The sequence below is a fragment of the Xyrauchen texanus genome, chromosome 7, assembly GCF_025860055.1.
Source record: "Xyrauchen texanus isolate HMW12.3.18 chromosome 7, RBS_HiC_50CHRs, whole genome shotgun sequence".
NCBI lineage: Eukaryota > Metazoa > Chordata > Actinopteri > Cypriniformes > Catostomidae > Xyrauchen > Xyrauchen texanus.
In genome coordinates this window covers 41,996,409-42,015,868 of record NC_068282.1, presented here as the reverse complement: position 1 = coordinate 42,015,868, position 19,460 = coordinate 41,996,409, and the positions used below count along the sequence as shown (strand labels likewise).

Below are 19,460 nucleotides of genomic sequence, written 5' to 3'. Positions count from 1 at the left end.
TATGTGTGGTTTTTATGTGTTTGTGTGTAGAGTAATCGTGTGGTAGCTCATTTAGAAAGTGAGATGTCTAAGCTGCAGCAAACAGCCAATCTTTTCGAGGTCAGTTTCCCAGACTACAAACAACTGCGACAGTGTCGGTCAGACATAATCCTGGTAAAAGCAGTATGGGATATGGTTATGTTTGTCAAGGTAATTCCAGATCATAGATATTTTTATTACATCTGCACACAAGGTCAGGTCCGTCTTTAAAAAATGCACTCAGTAATGTTTTGATTATGTTGCGCTGCCTGTCATCTGTGACCTATACTGACACCTAATGGAGTGGATGCAGCATCAGATAAAAGCAGAAGTTTTTGGCTAGTGATACCATTGCGGAAATGTGCTATTCATAGTTAGCCATGATTCATTCATTCTGTGAACGAAAGTGGCCAATAATAAGGGGTTACTTAGTATTCAGCTGGTCATGTCATCACAACATGTAATGACGCCCCCCATGATGCAGCCCATGTCCATGTAATCTAAAACAGCTTTTATTAAGCTACTGATATACTGAGTATTCATCTCTTGTGTTTCAAAATTACTATTCAGTTATTTTAGGGGGAAACATTTTTGAATAAGGAAAAAGTTACTGAGTGCACCTTTAATGTTGTTGAAATGTACAGTGCCCTGTAATTGCAACAGTGCGCAGAAATATTTTGATTGAAATTTTGATTCTTAACAAAATCATCTCTTCTGATTTGTCAACGCTGGGAATTTAGTCCAGTATCGCAGACTGGACAAAGACACCATGGAAGGAGATCAATGTGGAACAGATGGACATGGAGCTCAGGAGGTTTGCTAAGGTATAATATTTACCCAATATTCTGTCTTTTCTGTAGCTTCAACATATAAAAAAAAATGCAAAAGTCTATGATTGACAAGTTTCATTCACTGTATATATACAGGATATACTGTATACAGCACATACTGTATATCAAAAACTTATACAAACACAAAAGTGAATTAAAAACCTGTATATTGCCTCAAACCTCAATCTAAACCTCAAACTTAATCTTCCAAAAATGTGTTTAATTGTGCACCAGGATGAACTGCCATAAAATGATAGCGACTTGATATGTGTGTGTGTGTGTGTAGGAGATGAAGACTCTGGACAAGGAAGTACGAGTGTGGGATGTGTACAATGGTCTGGAATCAATCGTTAAGAATTTGTTGACATCACTGAGAGCTGTTAATGAGCTTCAAAACTCTGCTGTCAGAGAGAGACACTGGCAGCAGCTTATGCACACAACAGGGGTAACAAACACACACTAGCACAGCACAAACACAGTCTAACCTCAGATACCATTTAGAAGGAGAGAGAGCTTATGGATAATAAACATCAGTTGAGTGATAACTAGAAAACATAAAAACAAAGCGAAACTAATAAATAATCTCTCTCTCTCTGTAGGTGAGTTTTGTGATGGATGAGAACACCACACTTGGTGATCTGTTGGAGCTGCAGCTCCACCGTGTGGAGGAAGAGGTGAAGAACATTGTGGACAAAGCAGTCAAAGAGATGGGCATTGAGAAGGTACAGAGAAAATGAAATAATCTAGATCAGCACTTCTAAGAAAATATTTGCAATGGTATTTTTTGTTCTATGTGTGGCAGCAGATCTTTTTCTTGATCAAATGTCACATACTGTGGCATGTCAGGCCTGACTGTAATTCATCCTGTGCATGTGTTCAGATTCTTGGTGAGATCCAACAGACATGGTCCATGATGTCTCTGTCATATGAGACACACACCAGTACTGGAACACCTCTGCTCAAAGCTGATGAGAACCTTATTGAAACCCTGGAGGACAACCAGGTAGCTTCCTGCATTGGTCGATAGCATTTAGTTGGAACCAGTTTTAGTGGATTCAGTTTACCTTTAATTCACTTAACTTCACGTGTGGTCAGTTAGTTTCTGTGTAGTTCTATTCAGTTTAATCAATTAAATATAATATAATTCAGTTCAGTTTGCTTCGCTTCACATCAGGTTAGTTCAGTTCAGTAAATGCACTTATATAGCGCTTTTTTAAACTTAGTGGATTTCACTGTGACCCATTCACACACACCCTCACACACCAATGACAGCAGAGCTGCCATGCAAGGTGCTAGCCTGCCATTGGGAGCAACTTGGGGTTCAGTGTCTTGCCCAAGGTCACCTTGGCATGTGGAGTCGTGTGGGCCAGGAATCAAACCGCCAACCTCCAACCCTGCGATTAGTGGGCAACCCGTTCTACCACCTGAGCCACAGCCACCTCAATGCCAATTAAATCCAGTCAATTAAATTAAATTCAGGTCAGGTCACTTCACTTCAGGCCACCTTGCTAAAAAACAGCTTAACCAGGATGCTGGGTTTGTGCTGGTCTAACTTTTGGACCAGCATAGCCATGCTTTTTTTACCAGCAAAACCTAGCTGGTGAAGCTGGTTAACCAACATCGTCTTTCTGATGAAGTTTTTAAAGCTTGTTTAAAAGCATGGTGGTGCCACTTGCATTCCATGCTGGCAGACCAGCACCTAAAACACAACATAAGCTGGTGACCAGCAATGCTGGTCTTTTAAGCTGGGCAGGTCAATTCAGTTCAGTTGAGTTCAATCAATTCAATTAGTTAATTTAATTCAGTTTAATTCAGGTTTCTTCGCTTCACTTCCATTGTGTGTGCTTGTGTTTTTCAGGTTCAGCTGCAGAACATTCTGATGAGTAAATATGTGGAGTATTTTATGGTGGAGGTGAGCGGCTGGCAGCGGAAACTGATGGTGGCCGATCTAGTCATCGGCACATGGCTGGCGGTCCAGCGTACTTGGGCTCACCTCCAGAGCATCTTCACCAATTCTGAGGACATCCGAAACCAGCTGGCCCACGACGCAGAGCGCTTTCAAGGCATCCACCAGGACTTCCAGGTATCTACAGCAGGGTATTTGCATAATTTGCCAGTTAGATCAGAAATGTTTCATCACTCTGAATATAATTTTAGGGTTTAATGGTCAATATTGTGAAGATGGATAATGTGATCATAGTCACCAACCAACCAGGCTTCTTGGAGCAACTTGAGACTCTTCAGCAAAGGTAGTACGTGTGTGCGTGTGTGTAAGAGAGAGAGAGAGAGAATGTAGTTTATAGACTGAGGGCTCTATCTTCACGAGCGCACAAAGCGCAGCACGACATGCGCGGATTCTGAAAATACACTGGGACGTCAATTTATGTCCCTGTTGTAGCCATTTTATGAAATGGATTTTTGTGAAATTTTATTAAACTATCTTTAGTTCATGACTTATTTTTAAATTATTATTATTATTATTATATTTATTTTACAATTGTATTTATGAACTAATTTCTATTGTTATTTTTCCACCTGGTGTCATGGAATTAGGATTGAGTTAAATGTTTTAATTTGGTATGATTTTTTTGACCACTTCATTATTTTGATTATATTTTAATTAATTTGAAGTGTAATTTGAATTTAGAAATATCAGTGGTTACACAGACAACTGTGACAAAGCCAGTGCCAGAGAAGAACCTCAGAATTAAATTGCACTTGACCAAGCCCATTAGCGCTTTGCACGTGCTATTTCGCCAAACCCCCTTGTGCCTAGACTTAGCGCATGCTTGCATGAAACTAACAAAACTTCATGGCACCGCCCAGTGACTTTGTGTGTATGAATTTGCTACATCGCATCTCTGCATTTGCATAAAGTTAAACTCTGCTTGATGTTGTTCCATATTATATTTATGTGTTAATTACAGATTATCGGTGTGTGAAAAAGCTCTGGCTGAGTATTTGGAGACGAAGCGTTTGACGTTTCCAAGATTCTACTTTGTCTCTGCTACTGACTTGCTGGATATTGTTTCTAAAGGAACTCAGCCCAGACAGGTTGCTGTTATATTAGTATGCTACACAGCTTCTAATTAGAAAAATAAATAAAAAATTATACATTTAAAAAAAAATTATGCTATGTATAAAGAATGTGTATATATGTGCAGGTGACACGGCACCTTCTAAAGCTCTTTGATAATCTGGCTGATCTCAGCTTTAACAGTGAGGAAGAAGAGGAAGGAGCCGTGGAACCAAAAACTGTTGCCTTGGGAATGTACAGCAGAGAGAGGGAGTACGTGCCCTTCTCACAGCCTTGTGTGTGTGAAGGACAGGTAACACACAGTGAAACCCCCACACACACACAGACACCTTTAACTGCTTTCTTTGAAAATAAATGATTTCTGTACTGTAACAGGCAGAATGTTGGCTGAATGCTCTGGAGCAGTCCATGCGTTCTACTGTCCGTCAGGAGATCTCTGAGGCCGTGGCAGCATATGAAGACAAGCAACGAGATCAGTGGCTGTTTGACTATCCAGCACAGGTCTGTGTTTGTGTGTGTACATGTAGAGTTCTCTGTGATAATTAGAAATGGAATTATGCATACCTGATGACTCATACTTGCAAATATTATGCAGTTGTACAGTATGTGGGTAGCTGACTTGAAATTGTTAGAGGAAGTTCACAGGCTCTGCAGTAATAAACTCCATGTAAAACTATTTTAAACAGCATTTTGCTAATTCTTTTATAATGTTTTACATACAATATGAAGCTTTTATGACTACATATTATTTGAGAAACTACATGGAATAGTTGTACTTTGTCACACTGCAGGATCATTTAAACTGCACTAGTGATTTTTAATACTGTTGTTAAGTTACTGGTCGCATAAAAAGATAACAACTTAATTTAAAGAAAGTCCCTGGACACATTATGCATCAACTACTCATGTGTTTGGTTCTCAGGTAGCACTGACCTGCAGTCAAATTTGGTGGGCGACAGATGTGGGAATTGCCTTCGAGAAGGTGGAAGAGGGTTTCGAGACTGCCCTGAAAGACTACAACCGAAAACAGGTAACTGATAATACAAACATATTCTCTCTCACTTTAGATGAAAAAAATGACAATTATTTGTAATGGATTGTAGATCAGTCAGCTGAACTTTCTGATAAACATGTTACTGGGCGAGCTCACCCCTGGTGACCGACAAAAGATCATGACCATCTGCACTATTGACGTCCATGCTCGTGATGTAGTTGCTAAACTCATCTCTCAGAAGGTAATCAAGCTGATAAGTACAGTATATATTCCAAAGTGTAAAAGTAATGGCATGGGAAATGCAGCATGATGACATATACTGTACATACATGTGTCCTAGGTGACCAATGGGCAGGCATTTGCATGGTTGTCACAGTTACGACTCAGATGGGATGAGCAACAGAAGCACTGTTACATCAACATATGTGACGCACAGTTTCAATTCTCATACGAGTATTTAGGCAACACTAACAGACTCGTCATAACACCACTCACTGACCGGTAAGTGTCACAGATAGTCAAGTGTCACATATATGTCATGTGACTGTTGATATGTTTTGAATGGGCTGATCACTCTACCTGCAGCTGCTACATCACTCTGACTCAGTCTCTGCACCTCACCATGAGTGGTGCCACTTCTGGTCCTGCTGGAACTGGCAAGACTGAAACCACAAAAGACCTGGGCCGCTCACTCGGCATTATGGTCTATGTGTTCAACTGCTCTGAACAAATGGACTACAAGGTGTGCAAGTCAAAATAAGATAACAGGATAAAAACATTGGCAATTTAAGAAAATAATATATTTTACAGGCACATTAATTTATTTATTGAATGCTATAGTATTTCTCATGTTCTCTCTCTCCTTTTTACAGTCAATAGGTAATATCTATAAAGGTTTAGCCCAGACAGGCGTGTGGGGTTGTTTTGATGAGTTTAACAGGATCTCTGTGGAGGTTCTTTCTGTGGTTGCTGTGCAGGTGAAAACCATTCAGGATGCTGTACGCAACAAGAAACAGAGGTCAGAGTCTACGCAGTCTTAAACAGCTAAAAATAAATGTATTTAGATGATTAAAAAATGTCTATCAGATTGATGGACTTTAGTTGGTCATGGTGGGTCATGATATTCAGTCCTTACATACTGTACATCCATTAGTTTTTACAGATCTAGTTCCATTTCATTCTACCCCATTCCATCTCACATTATCCCATCCCATCCTATCCCATTCCATTAAATTTCAACTCCAATTCACACCATCATATCTCATCTCATTTCATTCCATTTTGTTCCATTCAATTGCCATGCAACCTTTTACCATTTCATTTACACCTTCACCTTCACATCATATCCTGTCCTGTCCCATCCATCCATCCATCCATCCATCCATCCATCCATCCATCCATCCATCCATCCATCCATCCATTCAATTTTATTCCATTCCATATCACACCATTTCATTCCATTCTATTACATCTCACGCATTCCATTTTATTCCTTTCCATCTCACACACTCCATTTTATTCCATATCACACCATTTAATTCCATTCTATTCAACTCACACCATTCCATTCTATTCCATTCCATCTCACACCATTTTATTCAATTCCATCTCAAACATTCCATTTTATTCCATTCCATTCCACCACCATCTCACACCATTCCATTCTATTCCATTTTATCTCACACCATTAATTATCACATTATTCTATTCTACTGCATTCCATTCCATCTCACACCATTCCATTATATTCCATTCGATTCTGTTATAGCACGTCATTTCATTCTATTCAATTCCATCTCACACATTCCATTTTATTTCATTTCATTTAATTTCATCTCACACTATTACATTATATTTAGTTCCATTCCATCCATTATCTAATTCCATAGTAATTCCATTCTATCTCACACCATTCTATTCCATTATCTCACTCCATTCAATATCACATTATTCTATTCTGTTTCATTCCATTCTATTTCACACTATTCCATTTTATTCCCTTCCCTCACACCATTCCACTCTATTCCATTCCAGTCCATCTCACACAATTCTATTCAATCTCACACCATTCCATTCTATTCCATTCCATTCCATCTCACACCATTCCATCCTTTCCCATTTCGTACAATCATGTTCTATTATACTTATTTTTGTTTGTGTTCCATTTATCAGATTTCACTTCCTAGGAGAGGAGATTGATTTGAGGCCAACTGTTGGGATCTTTATCACTCTGAACCCTGGATATGCAGGGAGAACTGAACTACCAGAAAACCTCAAAGCGCTCTTCAGGTTGCATTGAGTCTTCTGCCCCCTTTCATTATCTGGTTATCATGTAACTAAATGACAGTGGCCAATAATATTGGATTTTGACGTATATGTGAAAAATGTATGTAGATGCTCTGTCCAGAAAATATGAACAATGTCTCTGTGTGCCAGGCCATGTGCAATGGTGATTCCTGATTATGAGCTAATCTGTGAGATCATGTTGGTGGCTGAAGGTTTTTTAGATGCTCGTCTGCTTGCGCGTAAGTTCATCAGCCTCTATACACTCTGCAAAGAGCTGCTCTCAAAACAGGTACATACGCACATGAACAAACAGACTTGGAAATGCTTATTGAGTTTTTGGATCACTGCATTGAATTATCATTGAAATTATTGTTTTTTGGTAGGATCATTATGATTGGGGTTTGAGAGCCATTAAGTCAGTCTTGGTTGTGGCCGGGTCACTGAAGAGGGAGGACAGGAGCCGCCCTGAAGAGCAGGTGCTCATGGCATATGTAGTTGAGAAGAAGTGATGCATTTCTCCTGGTTCCTTTGTATTTAAAATTATTTGTTATTTGTTATTAAAATTAATTAAATACAGTTTGTCCTGTAACAAAAATTATTAACTGTCATAGATGTTTAAGAAGTACATGTGTGTTTTTCAGGTGCTGATGCGTGCTTTGCGAGACTTTAACCTGCCGAAGGTCGTGACGAGTGATGTGCCGATCTTCCTTGGCCTGATCAGTGATCTATTCCCTCTTCTGGACATTCCACGCAAGAGAGACAATGAGCTTGAGCAGAACGTACGCCAGTCGGTCACTGAACTTCACCTGCAGCCTGAGGAGAACTTCATACTCAAGGTTTGACTTTCTTTGTGTGTGTGTGCATGTGTTGTACACTACATGGACAAGAGTATGTGGACACCCCCTTCTAATTATCAGGTTTGGCAATTAAATGTCAACAGTGTCCATACAGTATATGTTCAAGTGTTAGAACATTTAATGGATTTTTATACAGATCCCCTTCACTTACAGATCATCTCTCTTCTTTATTTCTGTCCTTTCTTCCACCTCCTTCAGGTGACCCAGCTGGAAGAGCTGTTGACAGTGAGGCACTCTGTTTTTGTAGTGGGTGGAGCTGGAGCAGGAAAAAGTCAGGTCAGCCCAATGAACAAATAAAGAGAGTGGCAGACAGATAGAGTAATGTCATTTGCTACTGTAAAACCTGATTGGCCATTGTATTTCACTTATAAAAATAAGATTTTGTCATCATTTACCTACCCCAATGTCATTTCAACACTGTATTATTTTCTTTCTTCTATGAAATACAAAAGGAGATCTTTGGCCTCTGTTTACCATTCAGAGAAGTGTACAATGATTTATAAGCTCAAAAAAGGACAAAAGCACCATAAATGTATCATAAAAGTAGTCCATGTGACTTTAGCTCATAGTTGCCAATTCTGCTTATAAGCGACTTTGGGCTTGTTTTTTCAGTTACTTTTAAAAACGGGCAGTTGGCGATTGCATTTTTTTTGGCATTTCCAGTATTCTGCACTTGTTAGTGATTGGCTCCCTTAGAACTGTAGAGAGTGACTGACCACTAAAAGCATCCCCACCTACTGTTCGAGTTGCACTCTACATCAGGCGTGTAAATGAAATGCTACTGGAAGAGTCCAAACCGACCCGTTAGCATTATCTCACACCTGTGATGCCCTGTTATGCAGCACTTTATTTGACAAAAGTAACTCAAATATTGTATTTTGGATTGTGCTGTGAGGTTCTGAATAACACCACCTCATTTGATAAAAATAACACATTATTATGTTGAAAATTAATTGTTCTATTTTAATTTGATTAAAGTTTTAATTAAATTAAATTGTTTAGCTACAATTTTGATGAAAACATTTAAATCAACTGTTGATATGGATTTCATATTTCATAAAAAAAAAACAGGTATCAGTATCTGCGAGTGCTGAAAAGGAAGAATCGGTACTTGTTCTAAAAAAAAAAAAAGGGAAGAGGACATCCATAGTTAGCAATAAATCTATGAGCCGGCTCTTTTTAGTGAATCAAAAAGACTTACTGTATGTATCAGCTGGAGCTGACTGAATTAAATGACTCACTCAAAATAAACCAAGATCTTTTACTGTAATGTGTACATAATGAGGTTCATGAGAGTTACTTACTGGTCATTCATATGACAACATGTAGTTTGAAATACAAATTTAGTTTTGTCGTAATAAGTGAATAATCTGAAAAATAATTCTAATTTGACTATCTGGCAATTAAGAATTTCATAAATAATAAAAGAGTACAATTATTTATAAAAGCAGTTAACTTTTAAATTAATATTGAATTAGTATTGTTTATTTGTCTCCTTTATGTCTGTAAAGTCCACTTTTAAAATGCAATACAAATTAAAAATAATAAAAATGGCTGGTAAAACATTTATCTGGCTGGTAAATGTTTTAACCTTGCGTCATTTTGACAAAATAAGAAGAATAAACAACTAAAATCATGGACGAATGATAAATGTTATAAGAGTTCGAAGAAGAAAAGTTCTGTTCATTCATTTGGCCAAGAAAACATTTGATTTGAAAAGTCAAAAGTTTAAATCATTGCATTTGTAACAAACTTACATTTGGGCTATATGTTAAAATATTCTTGGCTAGCATTCTCGATGAAGTGGTATAGCCCTGTTCTAAGTCTTCTGTGAGCATATGTTAGCCTTATGTTCCCTGCTGCCACACTCTCAAATCTCATTTTTAAAATGTAAATGATGTCAACGACAGCGAACCTGGCATGATGAGTTTAAAAGGGACAGTTTTTATTAAACATAAACACGATTGAGATTTAAGAGCTCCAGTGTAGGGGAAGATTTTCAGTGAATAATAGCTTACATTTTGCTCTTACAAAGCTATTGTATGGCTTAAGAAGTCTTGGAATCTCAAAGTCAAAGTCTGAAATCGTTTTCCTGAAAAAGTGTGGACATATACTTTTTCAGGAAAATGATTTGCTCTTATAAAAAAAAAGAGTCGTCTAGGTTACGTATGTAACCTCCGTTCCCCTTCTGTAGCTCTCTCCACGTTGTGTCAGAGAAGCGACACTAGGGGTCTCTCTTGAGCGCCGATATTCACCTCTGAACTATGAAAAAAGGCCATTGAGAGTTGGCAAACAGTATTTGCATGTCCCGCCCCCGGACATACGGGTATTTAAGCGGCGCAAATACGGGAGTTCATTCAGGATTTTTCTGAGGTGCCGGAAATGGTCCAGCCACAACAGGGGCTCGGCTCAGCGACGTGGCAGGGGAGACACAACGTCTCGTTCCCTCCATCGGGGAACGGAGGTTACATACGTAACCTAGACGTTCCCCTTCTGTCGCTCTCTCCACGTTGTGTCAGAGAAGCGACACTAGGGGTCCACTTAAAAGAGCCATGCACTGAGCCGTATGCGTGATCCGCTGATACAGGAGCGAGCAGGTATTCCTACGTGCAGAACGACCAACTGTATCAGGCTGCACGTACCCTTCCCCAATTCCCCATTTAAGCCATCAGGATTCCTTATCGTTACCCTGGAGGGGGGAACAAGGTGACGGCCGCCAACATCGGAACGGGCCAGCCTGGCTGGGCCTCTTTTCTCTCTATGTTTCTCGCATAGAGCAACTACGGCCGGGGCCCTTACACGCATTGAGGGAAGGGGGTCTTAGCCCTTATTAGGGCGGAGAAGACCCTGCGGAGGCCACACCTACCCGGGAGGGGAGGCAAATTTTGAGTGGCAAATACATCGCATGGCCTATACTTAGGTCTTATGCGGAACAGTAGTGCGGTGGTAGATCCAGCCTCGCAGAGGGGGGAAGCATACAGCACCGCACCCGAGGCAGCTGTAACTGCCTAAGGAAAACACGGAGTCAACTCTCGTGAGGGGACAGAACCGTGGTTTTACACACAGGGGGAGTCCGAACAGGAGGCCTTACCTGTGGGGCACCTATACCAGTACAGGGTAGCTAGTGGTACCCGCAGTGGTTTGAGTCGGCGAGTTCCTCCACAGAACTGCGACCCACGAGGGCTAGGGAGGAGTCAACCAGTGTCCCAAACCTGGGATATCCTGGGAAAGAAGGCGCACTGTTTCCCCTGGTTAGGGGGAAGGGCGCTGGGTGCAAGCGATTCACCCGGTCAGATTGTGGACGTGCCACCGAGTTCTACGGGCTCTGTACCTGAGAGAACACGGGACGATACTGACTCAACTCAGAGATTGTAGAATCTCGCAAAAGTGTTAGGTGTTGCCCAGCCCGCTGCTCTACAAATGTCTGCTAGGGCAATGCCCCTAGCCAGTGCCCACAAGGACGCAACACTCCTGGTGGAGTGGGCTCGGACCCGCAAAGGGGGGTGCACGGCCTGGGTGTGATAAGCCAGGGAAATGGCGTCGACAACCCAGTGGGCGAGTCTCTGCTAGGAGACAGCATTCCCTTTCTGCTGTCCCTCAAAGCAGACGAAGAGCTGCTCAGAGCGTCTGGTGCTCTGTGTGCGGTCCAGGTAAATACGTAAGGCACGTACTGGACACAGCAGTGAAAGGGCTGGGTCTGCCTCCTCCTGGGGCAGTGCTTGCAGGTTCACCACCTGATCCCTGAAGGGTGTGGTAGGAACCTTGGGCACGTAGCCCGGTCGCGGTCTTAGGATCACGAAGGTGTCCGCCAGACCAAACTCCAGGCAAGCGTCACTAACAGAGAACGCATGCAGGTCCCCGACCCTCTTGATGGAAGCGAGCGCGATCAGCAGGGCGGTCTTGAGAGAGAGGGCCCTGAGTCCAACTGAGTCAAGCAGCTCGAAGGGGGGTCTCCGGAGTCCCATAAGGACGACCGAGAGATCCCAGGAGGGAAACAGGTTAGGCCGGGAGGGAGTCATCCTCCGGGCACCTTTTAGGAACCTGATGATTAAGTTGTGCTTACCAAGAGACTTGCCATCTACCATGTCGTGGTGGGCCGCGATAGCGGCAACATACACCTTGAGGGTGGAGGGGGACAGCCTCCTCTTCAGCCTCTCCTGAAGAAACACGAGCACTGACCTAACTGCGCACTTCTGCGGGTCTTCGGCTCGGGAAGAACACCAGTCCGCGAACAGACGCCACTTCAGGGTGTAAAGATGCCTGGTCGAAGGGGCTCTGGCTTGGTAAATAGTGTCTATGACGGCCGAAGGTGGGCCGGCTAGATCCTCCGCGTCCCGTCCAGGGACCAGACGTGGAGATTCCAGAGGTCTGGATGCGGATGCCAGAGCGTGCCCCGTCCCTGAGAAAGAAGGTCCTTCCTCAGGGGAATTCGCCAGGGAGGGGCTGTCATGAGGAGCATGGGATCCGAAAACCACGTCCGGTTGGGCCAGTAGGGGGCCACCAGAGTGACTTGCTCCTTGTCCTCCCTGACCTTGCATAGCACCTGTGCAAGAAGGCTCACTGGGGAAAAGCGTACTTGCGCAGCCCCGTGGGCCAGCTGTGCGCCAGAGCATCTGTCCCAAGGGGAGCCTCTGTGAGGGCATACCAGAGCGGACAGTGGGAGGTTTCCTGGGAGGCAAACAGGTCTACCTGGGCCTTGCCGAACCTGTCCCAAATCAGCTGGACCGATTGGGGTGGAGCCTCCACTCTCCGCCCGGGCAAGTTTTGTCTTGACAGCACATCAGCTATCACATTGAGGTTGCCGGGGATGTGAGTGGCGCGCAGTGACTCCAGTCGCTGCTGACTCCAAAGGAGGAGACGACGGGCGAGCTGTGACATGTGGAGGGAGCGTACTCCGCCTTGGCGGTTTATGTAGGCCACCACCGTGGTGCTGTCTGTCCTGACTAGGACGTGCTTGCCACGAATCAATGGAAGAAATTTCTTCAGGGCAAGAAAAACGGCCAGCAGCTCTAGGCAGTTGATGTGCCAGCACAGCGGGCCTCGGTTCCACCGGCCTGCGGCTGCGCGCCCGTTGCACATGGCGCCCCAACCCAATTTGGAGGCGTCGGTTGTAACCAGAATGCGACGGGACACCTGCTGCAAGGGTACTCCTGCCCGTAGAAAGCAGAGGTCTGTCCAGGGTTTGAAGGTTTGGCGGCAGGCAGGGGTAACTTCCACGCCGTGTGTGCCGTGGCGCCATGCTCGTCTCGGGACTCAAGTCTGGAGCCAATGCTGAAGTGGTCTCATATGCATCAACCCCAGTGGCGCGGCCACCGCGGAGGATGCCATATGCCCCAGGAGCCGTTGGAAACGTTTCAAAGGGACCACGGTGCCTGGTTCGAAAGAAGTGAGGCATTCCAGCACTGACTGAGCACGCTCGTTGGAGAGACGTGCTGTCATTGAGACTGAGTCAAACTCCAAACCGAGAAAAGAGATGCTCTGGACCGGGGTGAGCTTGCTTTTTTCCCAGTTGACCTGAAACCCTAAGCGGCCAAGGTGCTCGAGCACCTGGTCTCTGTGTCTGCATAGTAATTCCTCGCGAGGAGGCCAAAATGAGCCAATCGTCGAGGTAATTGTGTATGCGTATGCCCGCTCCTCGTAGCGGGGCAAGAGCCGCCTCTGCGATCTTCGTGAAGACGCGAGGGACAGAGACAGGCCGAAGGGAGGACCTTGTACTGATACACCTGGCCGTCGAAGCTGAACCGTAGAAAGGGTCGATGTCGAGGGCGAATTGAGACGTGGAAGTACGCGTCCTTCAGGTCTACCGCTGCGAACCAATCTAGATGCTGGACGCCAGATAGAATTTGTTTCTGGGTAAGCATTTTGAACGGGAGTTTGGACAAGGTCCGATTGAAAACTCGCAGGTCCAAGATCGGTCGTATGGCGCCGCCTTTCTTGGGTACAACGAAGTAAGGGCTGTAGAAACCCTTCTTCGTTTCGGTCAGAGGGACAGGCTCTATCGCATCCTTGATTAGAAGGGAGGCGATTTCCTCACGCAGGGAGTGGGCATGTTCGCCGTGCACTGCGGAGGAACGAACGCCCACGAAGGGGGGCGGAGACCTGGCAAACTGAATTGCGTAACCGAGTCGGATGGTCGGTGCAGCCACCGTGGCGAGCTGGGCAGTGAAAGCCATGCCTCTAAGCTCCGTGCTAGGGGCACCAAGGGGCGAGTATTTTGGGCGTACCGGCGGGGCTTCGCAGCAGTGCTGGAACAGGTAACGCGGCGTCGGGAGGCGCTGTGGCGTCCCGAGGCTCTGGTGCTGAGAATAAACTCAAAGCACTTGCCTTGTTCCGTGCACCCGGCAGGGGGCGGGTTCGTGACTGAGGAGGAGGTCTGATGCTGGCGTCCTCTGGACTCGTCTGAACCGGCCGGCCGGGGAACAGTCATGGGGCTGAGGGCGGAAGCGCTGCATCCTGGGCGCCGAGACTGTTGAGGCCTGAAAGCAAAATGCCGTGAGAACGGCATTTGTGGGCCATGTGACCCAGAGGTAAAGGAAATAGCTCTTTTATTGAGAATTTGGGTACAAATGAAAAAACAAAAGATTCTCCTCCCTGCCCTCCACCGGGGGACGGAGCGGTCTTACCACCTCTGGAGCTAACTTCTCGTCCTCTGGGTCCACTGTCTCAGGGACGCTTGGGAGCCTTCCGGGTCCTCAAAGGGGTCCGTGAGGCAGGGGGCGTACGCTTCCTGCGGTTTGCTCAACGCCGGGGCTGAGAGCTGGGCCCAGGTTGGGGCGGAGCAGAAGGTCTTCTGGCCGCGGGAGGACGCCCTCAGTGAGCAGGTGGGGCCTGGGCCGTGGCGGCAAGCTTGCGGCGTGGCATGATGTGCGAAATGGCCTCAGTCTGCTTCTTCACCAGGGAGAACTGCTGGGCAAAGTCCTCAACGGTGTCGCCAAAGAGGCCGAACTGGGAGACAGGGGCGTTGAGGAAGCGAGTCTTGTCAGCTTCACGCATCTCAACCAAGTCCAGCCATTGCTGACGTTCCTGGACCACCAGAGTGGCCATTGCCTGCCCGAGTGCCTGCGCTGTGACCTTCGTCGCTCTCAGGGCGAGGTCGGTCGCTGAGCGCAGTTCCTGCAGTGTGTCGGGATCAGGGCCACCCCCGTGCATGTTGCGAAGTGCCTTGGCTTGGTGGACCTGCAGGAGAGCCATGGCATGCAGGGCGAAGCGGCGGCGTCGGTAGCGCTGTAGGCCTTCGCGGTGAGCGAGGATGTTGCTCTACAGGACCGGGAAGGGAGTACAGGGCGGCCCGCCAGGTGGTAGTGCTTCGGGACATAAGTGGAGCGCAACAGCTCTATCCACCTGGGGATCTCCGTGTACCCGTGGCGCTCCGCCGTCGAGGGTGGCGAGGGCGGATGAGCAGGTGGCGGTGCGGCGAGTGGAGAGGGTGCTCTCCACGAAGGCGTCAGCTCATCATGCACCTCCGGGAAGAAAGGAACCGGGGCGAGGCTGTGGCGCGCCCGCCCAAGAACCAATCGTCCAGCCGTGATGGCTGTGGGGAAGATGGAGGGTTCCAATCCAGGCCCACGCTGTTGGCTGCCCGGAAAGCATATCGGACATCTGTGCATCGGCCTCCTCCTGGGCGTGCAAGCCCGGCGGCAGCCCAGAGGAGCCCTCAGCATCAGAGCCCATGCCCTCCGATGTCGCGGCGAACTCATCTGCTTCCATCGCAAGAGGGTAGGCAGACTGGCTGTGAGGCGAGTCGCCGCCACCTCGGCGGGGACGGGAGTCAACGAGCGTGCCGGGCGCGGGTGGTCCGAGGGCGTACCGGCGAGCTGCACCGCTGCCATCCCGGATCGCCTCCATCACCAGCCGCATCGTCCTCAACCCGTGGGAAGAAGGAGCGGCGAGGCGGCTGGAGTGGCTTGCTTACGGTTGTAAGCAAGCCGCGACCGCTAACGTTGTCATGGTCATGTTCTCGCAATGAGAACATGAACCATCCACAAACGCAGCCTCAGTGTGATCACTGCCCAGACACACGAGACAACGCCTGTGGCGTCGGAAGCGGAGAGTACTCTACCGCATCCAGGAACAACACAGGAGCGTAAAGGCATCTTTATAAAGACGGCGTCCTTAAAAGGACGTTCAACGCCGCTGTGTTTTTGCTCTTTTAGAGGAAATTACTCTTTTAAATAAAATCACTCTTTTATGAATGAAAGAACTCGTGAGAGATCTTTCTTATCTGCAACTGTCGATGCGCTCAGGGGCAGGAAGTGCACAGCCGTGCAAACAGGAGAAAGCAGCTGTTGTGCGCCGTAGAATCCAACAGCATGCAGCAGAGGATAGCAGGAACTTCGGTGTGTAAAACGCAGCAGTCTGCAAACACGACCATCGGCTCCGAAGAAATTTTCTGAATGAACTCCCGTATTTGCGCCGCTTAAATACCCGTATGTCCGGGGGCGGGACATGCAAATACTGGTTGCCAACTCTCATTGGCCTTTTTTCATAGTTCAGAGGTGAATATCGGCGCTCAAGAGAGACCCCTAGTGTCAGCTTCTCTGACACAACGTGGAGAGAGCGACAGAAGGGGAACCTTGTTTATTAGGTGCTACTAGTTACAAATCAAAAAGGGAATTGGAAAATGCACACAGCAGTCACGCTCAGGTCTCAGGAGGTTAAACCAATAGTTCATCCAACATATTGTATAAAATACATTATATACAAAATACTGTATTCTTTTTTTTTCATCCATATGTGGTCAGTGGGACCAAGTTGTGAAATTTTTTAATAATACCAAGCTATAGAAGGTCAGATTTTTTTTCATCAAATCGTTTATTATGTTTTCAGGAGTGTAGGTTATTCAGGTTTTTGAAATGTTACATACCTTACATCAGAGTTTAGCAAAATTGTGATTCAAAGTAATGGCCAGTATCATCCAGTCACTGTCAACAATATTAAAATAAAATTATACATTATAAATTCTGAATCTATGTACTGATTTCCAGTGTCCCATGTCTGCCAAACATGTTTAGTGGTGCAAACGTCATCTGCAGCATGAGAATTTACTTAGCTGATCAGTGAGCTGCTCAATCCCAGTTGAAATGCACCTTATTTTCATCCCAACTCCATATAAAGCCTCTAAAAAGCAACATCAGCTTTTGAATTAACCCATTGATTCTCAGTGTGAAAATGCACCGTAAATATAGGAATGCATTTACTAATGTTAATGAATAGAACCGTATTGTACGGTGAACCAGAAGTTTAACCCTTAAATGACAGAGTAGAGTCTTGTGAACAGTATTACATTTTCTGTTTAAATTCATTTAAATTATGTGTTGCGTATAGCAACACCAAAATACAAAGTCCATGCATGTGGACAAGGGGGTCGCTTGAGGTTAAACATTTATTCTATATGTTTGCCGTTCATTGTTCTACATGCTGTACATTATACATGATATTCAGACAGTTTGTTTGTGTGTTAGATTCTGAAAACACTGCATAAGACTTACACAAACATGAAACTGAAGCCCACCTGGACTGACATCAACCCTAAAGCTGTCACCACTGATGAGCTGTTTGGCTTCCTGCACCCAGCCACACGGGAGTGGAAAGATGGTGTGTATGTGCTGTTTTTGTTTATGAGTGTGTGGTTTGGAACTGTTTTCCTCTTTGTGTTTTTGTGCGTGAGTGTGTTGAGTGGGTTTAATTCCTTTGTGCGAAGTTCAACTCTGTTGTCTGTGGCTGCAAGACATCTGTCAGTTGTGTGTGTGTGTTTGTCTGTGTGCTTGTTTCTCTATGCTCCTACTGTATGCTTTGTCCTTACAAACATAGTAGAACCTGAAATAAATTACATTGTGGGGGCCTTGGTTTACAAAGAGATGTACTTATGTTGTAATTAAATTATTTACTACTTATGTAGTAATTTAGATAAAGTGCAATAGCAGTCAAAGGGAAGTCCCCACCATGATGTGTGTGTGTGTGTGTGTATGTACATATATTAAAGAAAGTGTATTTATTTGACCATAACTCCTTGTTTTAGGTCTGTTTTCTTCCACTATGAGAGAACTCTCTGCTATATCTCATGACGGACCAAAGTGGATTGTTCTAGATGGAGATATTGACCCTATGTGGATTGAATCTTTAAACACTGTAATGGATGATAACAAGGTTGGTCATCAAGACCCCAGCCAATGAAAGCTGCTGTTAATGCCTTCAGAAAATAAAGCAAAAAATAGTTATCTTACTCAGTGTTTTGTCATGTCACATCCTTACAATGAGATACATTTACTTGAGAAGCAAAATTAAAGATGTTAAGTGTTGTTTTCTGAAAAAGCAAACAAAAAAACCCCCCACACATTTTGCATAACCATTGGGCAATTTTTCTTTCTTGTTTTAAGCATAAACCTCATAACATTATGTTCGATTTCCCTCAAAACAATACTTTGAAAACATGACAAAAACTGTAAGAGAATAATAATTTTTTCGCTTTATTTCAAGGCATGTATGTATGTATGTGTGTTGCATATATGCGTGTGTTATTTGTTTACTTTTTTGGTGTTTTTTTTAAATATGTGTATTATGTAATATGTGTAATGTGTGTATATTAGGTGCTTACACTGGCCAGTAACGAGCGGATATCACTGACTCCCTCTATGCGTTTGCTCTTTGAGATCAGCCACCTAAAGGCAGCAACCCCGGCAACCGTATCTAGGGCGGGAATTCTTTACGTGAACCCTCAGGATCTAGGCTGGAGTTCGTGAGTGCCAGTACTCAAATTACTGACCTATTTCTAATACTCATTACCTACTTCTTAATTTTTTTTATGCCAAATACTGTCACTATATACTTATGAAACAAAATGCTAAAACACAAAAACACACAGAAACAAACTGATTCATAGTATGATAAAATAATAATTGAGAGTGTTTGATTTGTGTTTGAGATACTCAAGCCTTCATTATGATTGACAGGTATGTTACAAGCTGGATTGACACCCGTCAGGCCCAATCTGAGCGAGCGAATCTCACTATCTTGTTTGATAAGTATGTGCCCTACTGTCTAGAGCAGGTCAGATGCAACCTTAAGACAATCACACCTATACCTGAGACAAGCATTGTACAGGTTAGAGGGACATACACAGTGTTTTGATTGAAAATGTGCTTATGCTATCTTTTTTTTTAAATAAATTACTTTTATGATGTTTAGTATGATATTTTATTTTCTAAAATAATGAGAAAAATATGTCCAAATACTTTTTGGGACCACTGTATGTGCTTACATTTCAAATTTGTGTGTATATTGTATATTTGTGTGTATCAGACTCTGTGTTGTCTTCTGGACTGCTTGCTGACTGACGAAAACACTCCTCCAGACTCTCCTCGTGAGCTCTATGAGATCTACTTTGTGTTTGCGTGTGTTTGGGCCTTTGGAGGGGCTCTATTCCAGGACCATGTTAGTCT

At 44.6% G+C, this 19,460-nt stretch overlaps 1 protein-coding gene across 1 annotated transcript in view; it reads left to right on the top strand.

Moving 5' to 3' along the window:
- The window catches only part of LOC127646119 (dynein axonemal heavy chain 11-like), a 76,305-nt gene that overhangs the window by 17,382 nt on the left and 39,463 nt on the right, over positions 1–19,460 (top strand). The window contains 25 exon segments of the mRNA XM_052129568.1: positions 31–189; positions 759–842; positions 1,135–1,293; positions 1,448–1,570; positions 1,729–1,851; positions 2,707–2,931; positions 3,006–3,097; positions 3,776–3,902; positions 4,013–4,177; positions 4,261–4,386; positions 4,808–4,915; positions 4,989–5,120; positions 5,220–5,380; positions 5,465–5,621; positions 5,752–5,897; positions 7,052–7,168; positions 7,316–7,454; positions 7,549–7,641; positions 7,807–8,001; positions 8,221–8,298; positions 17,484–17,616; positions 18,041–18,168; positions 18,609–18,757; positions 18,972–19,122; positions 19,321–19,452. Of these exon segments, the coding sequence (XP_051985528.1) occupies positions 31–189; positions 759–842; positions 1,135–1,293; positions 1,448–1,570; positions 1,729–1,851; positions 2,707–2,931; positions 3,006–3,097; positions 3,776–3,902; positions 4,013–4,177; positions 4,261–4,386; positions 4,808–4,915; positions 4,989–5,120; positions 5,220–5,380; positions 5,465–5,621; positions 5,752–5,897; positions 7,052–7,168; positions 7,316–7,454; positions 7,549–7,641; positions 7,807–8,001; positions 8,221–8,298; positions 17,484–17,616; positions 18,041–18,168; positions 18,609–18,757; positions 18,972–19,122; positions 19,321–19,452 (3,402 nt within the window).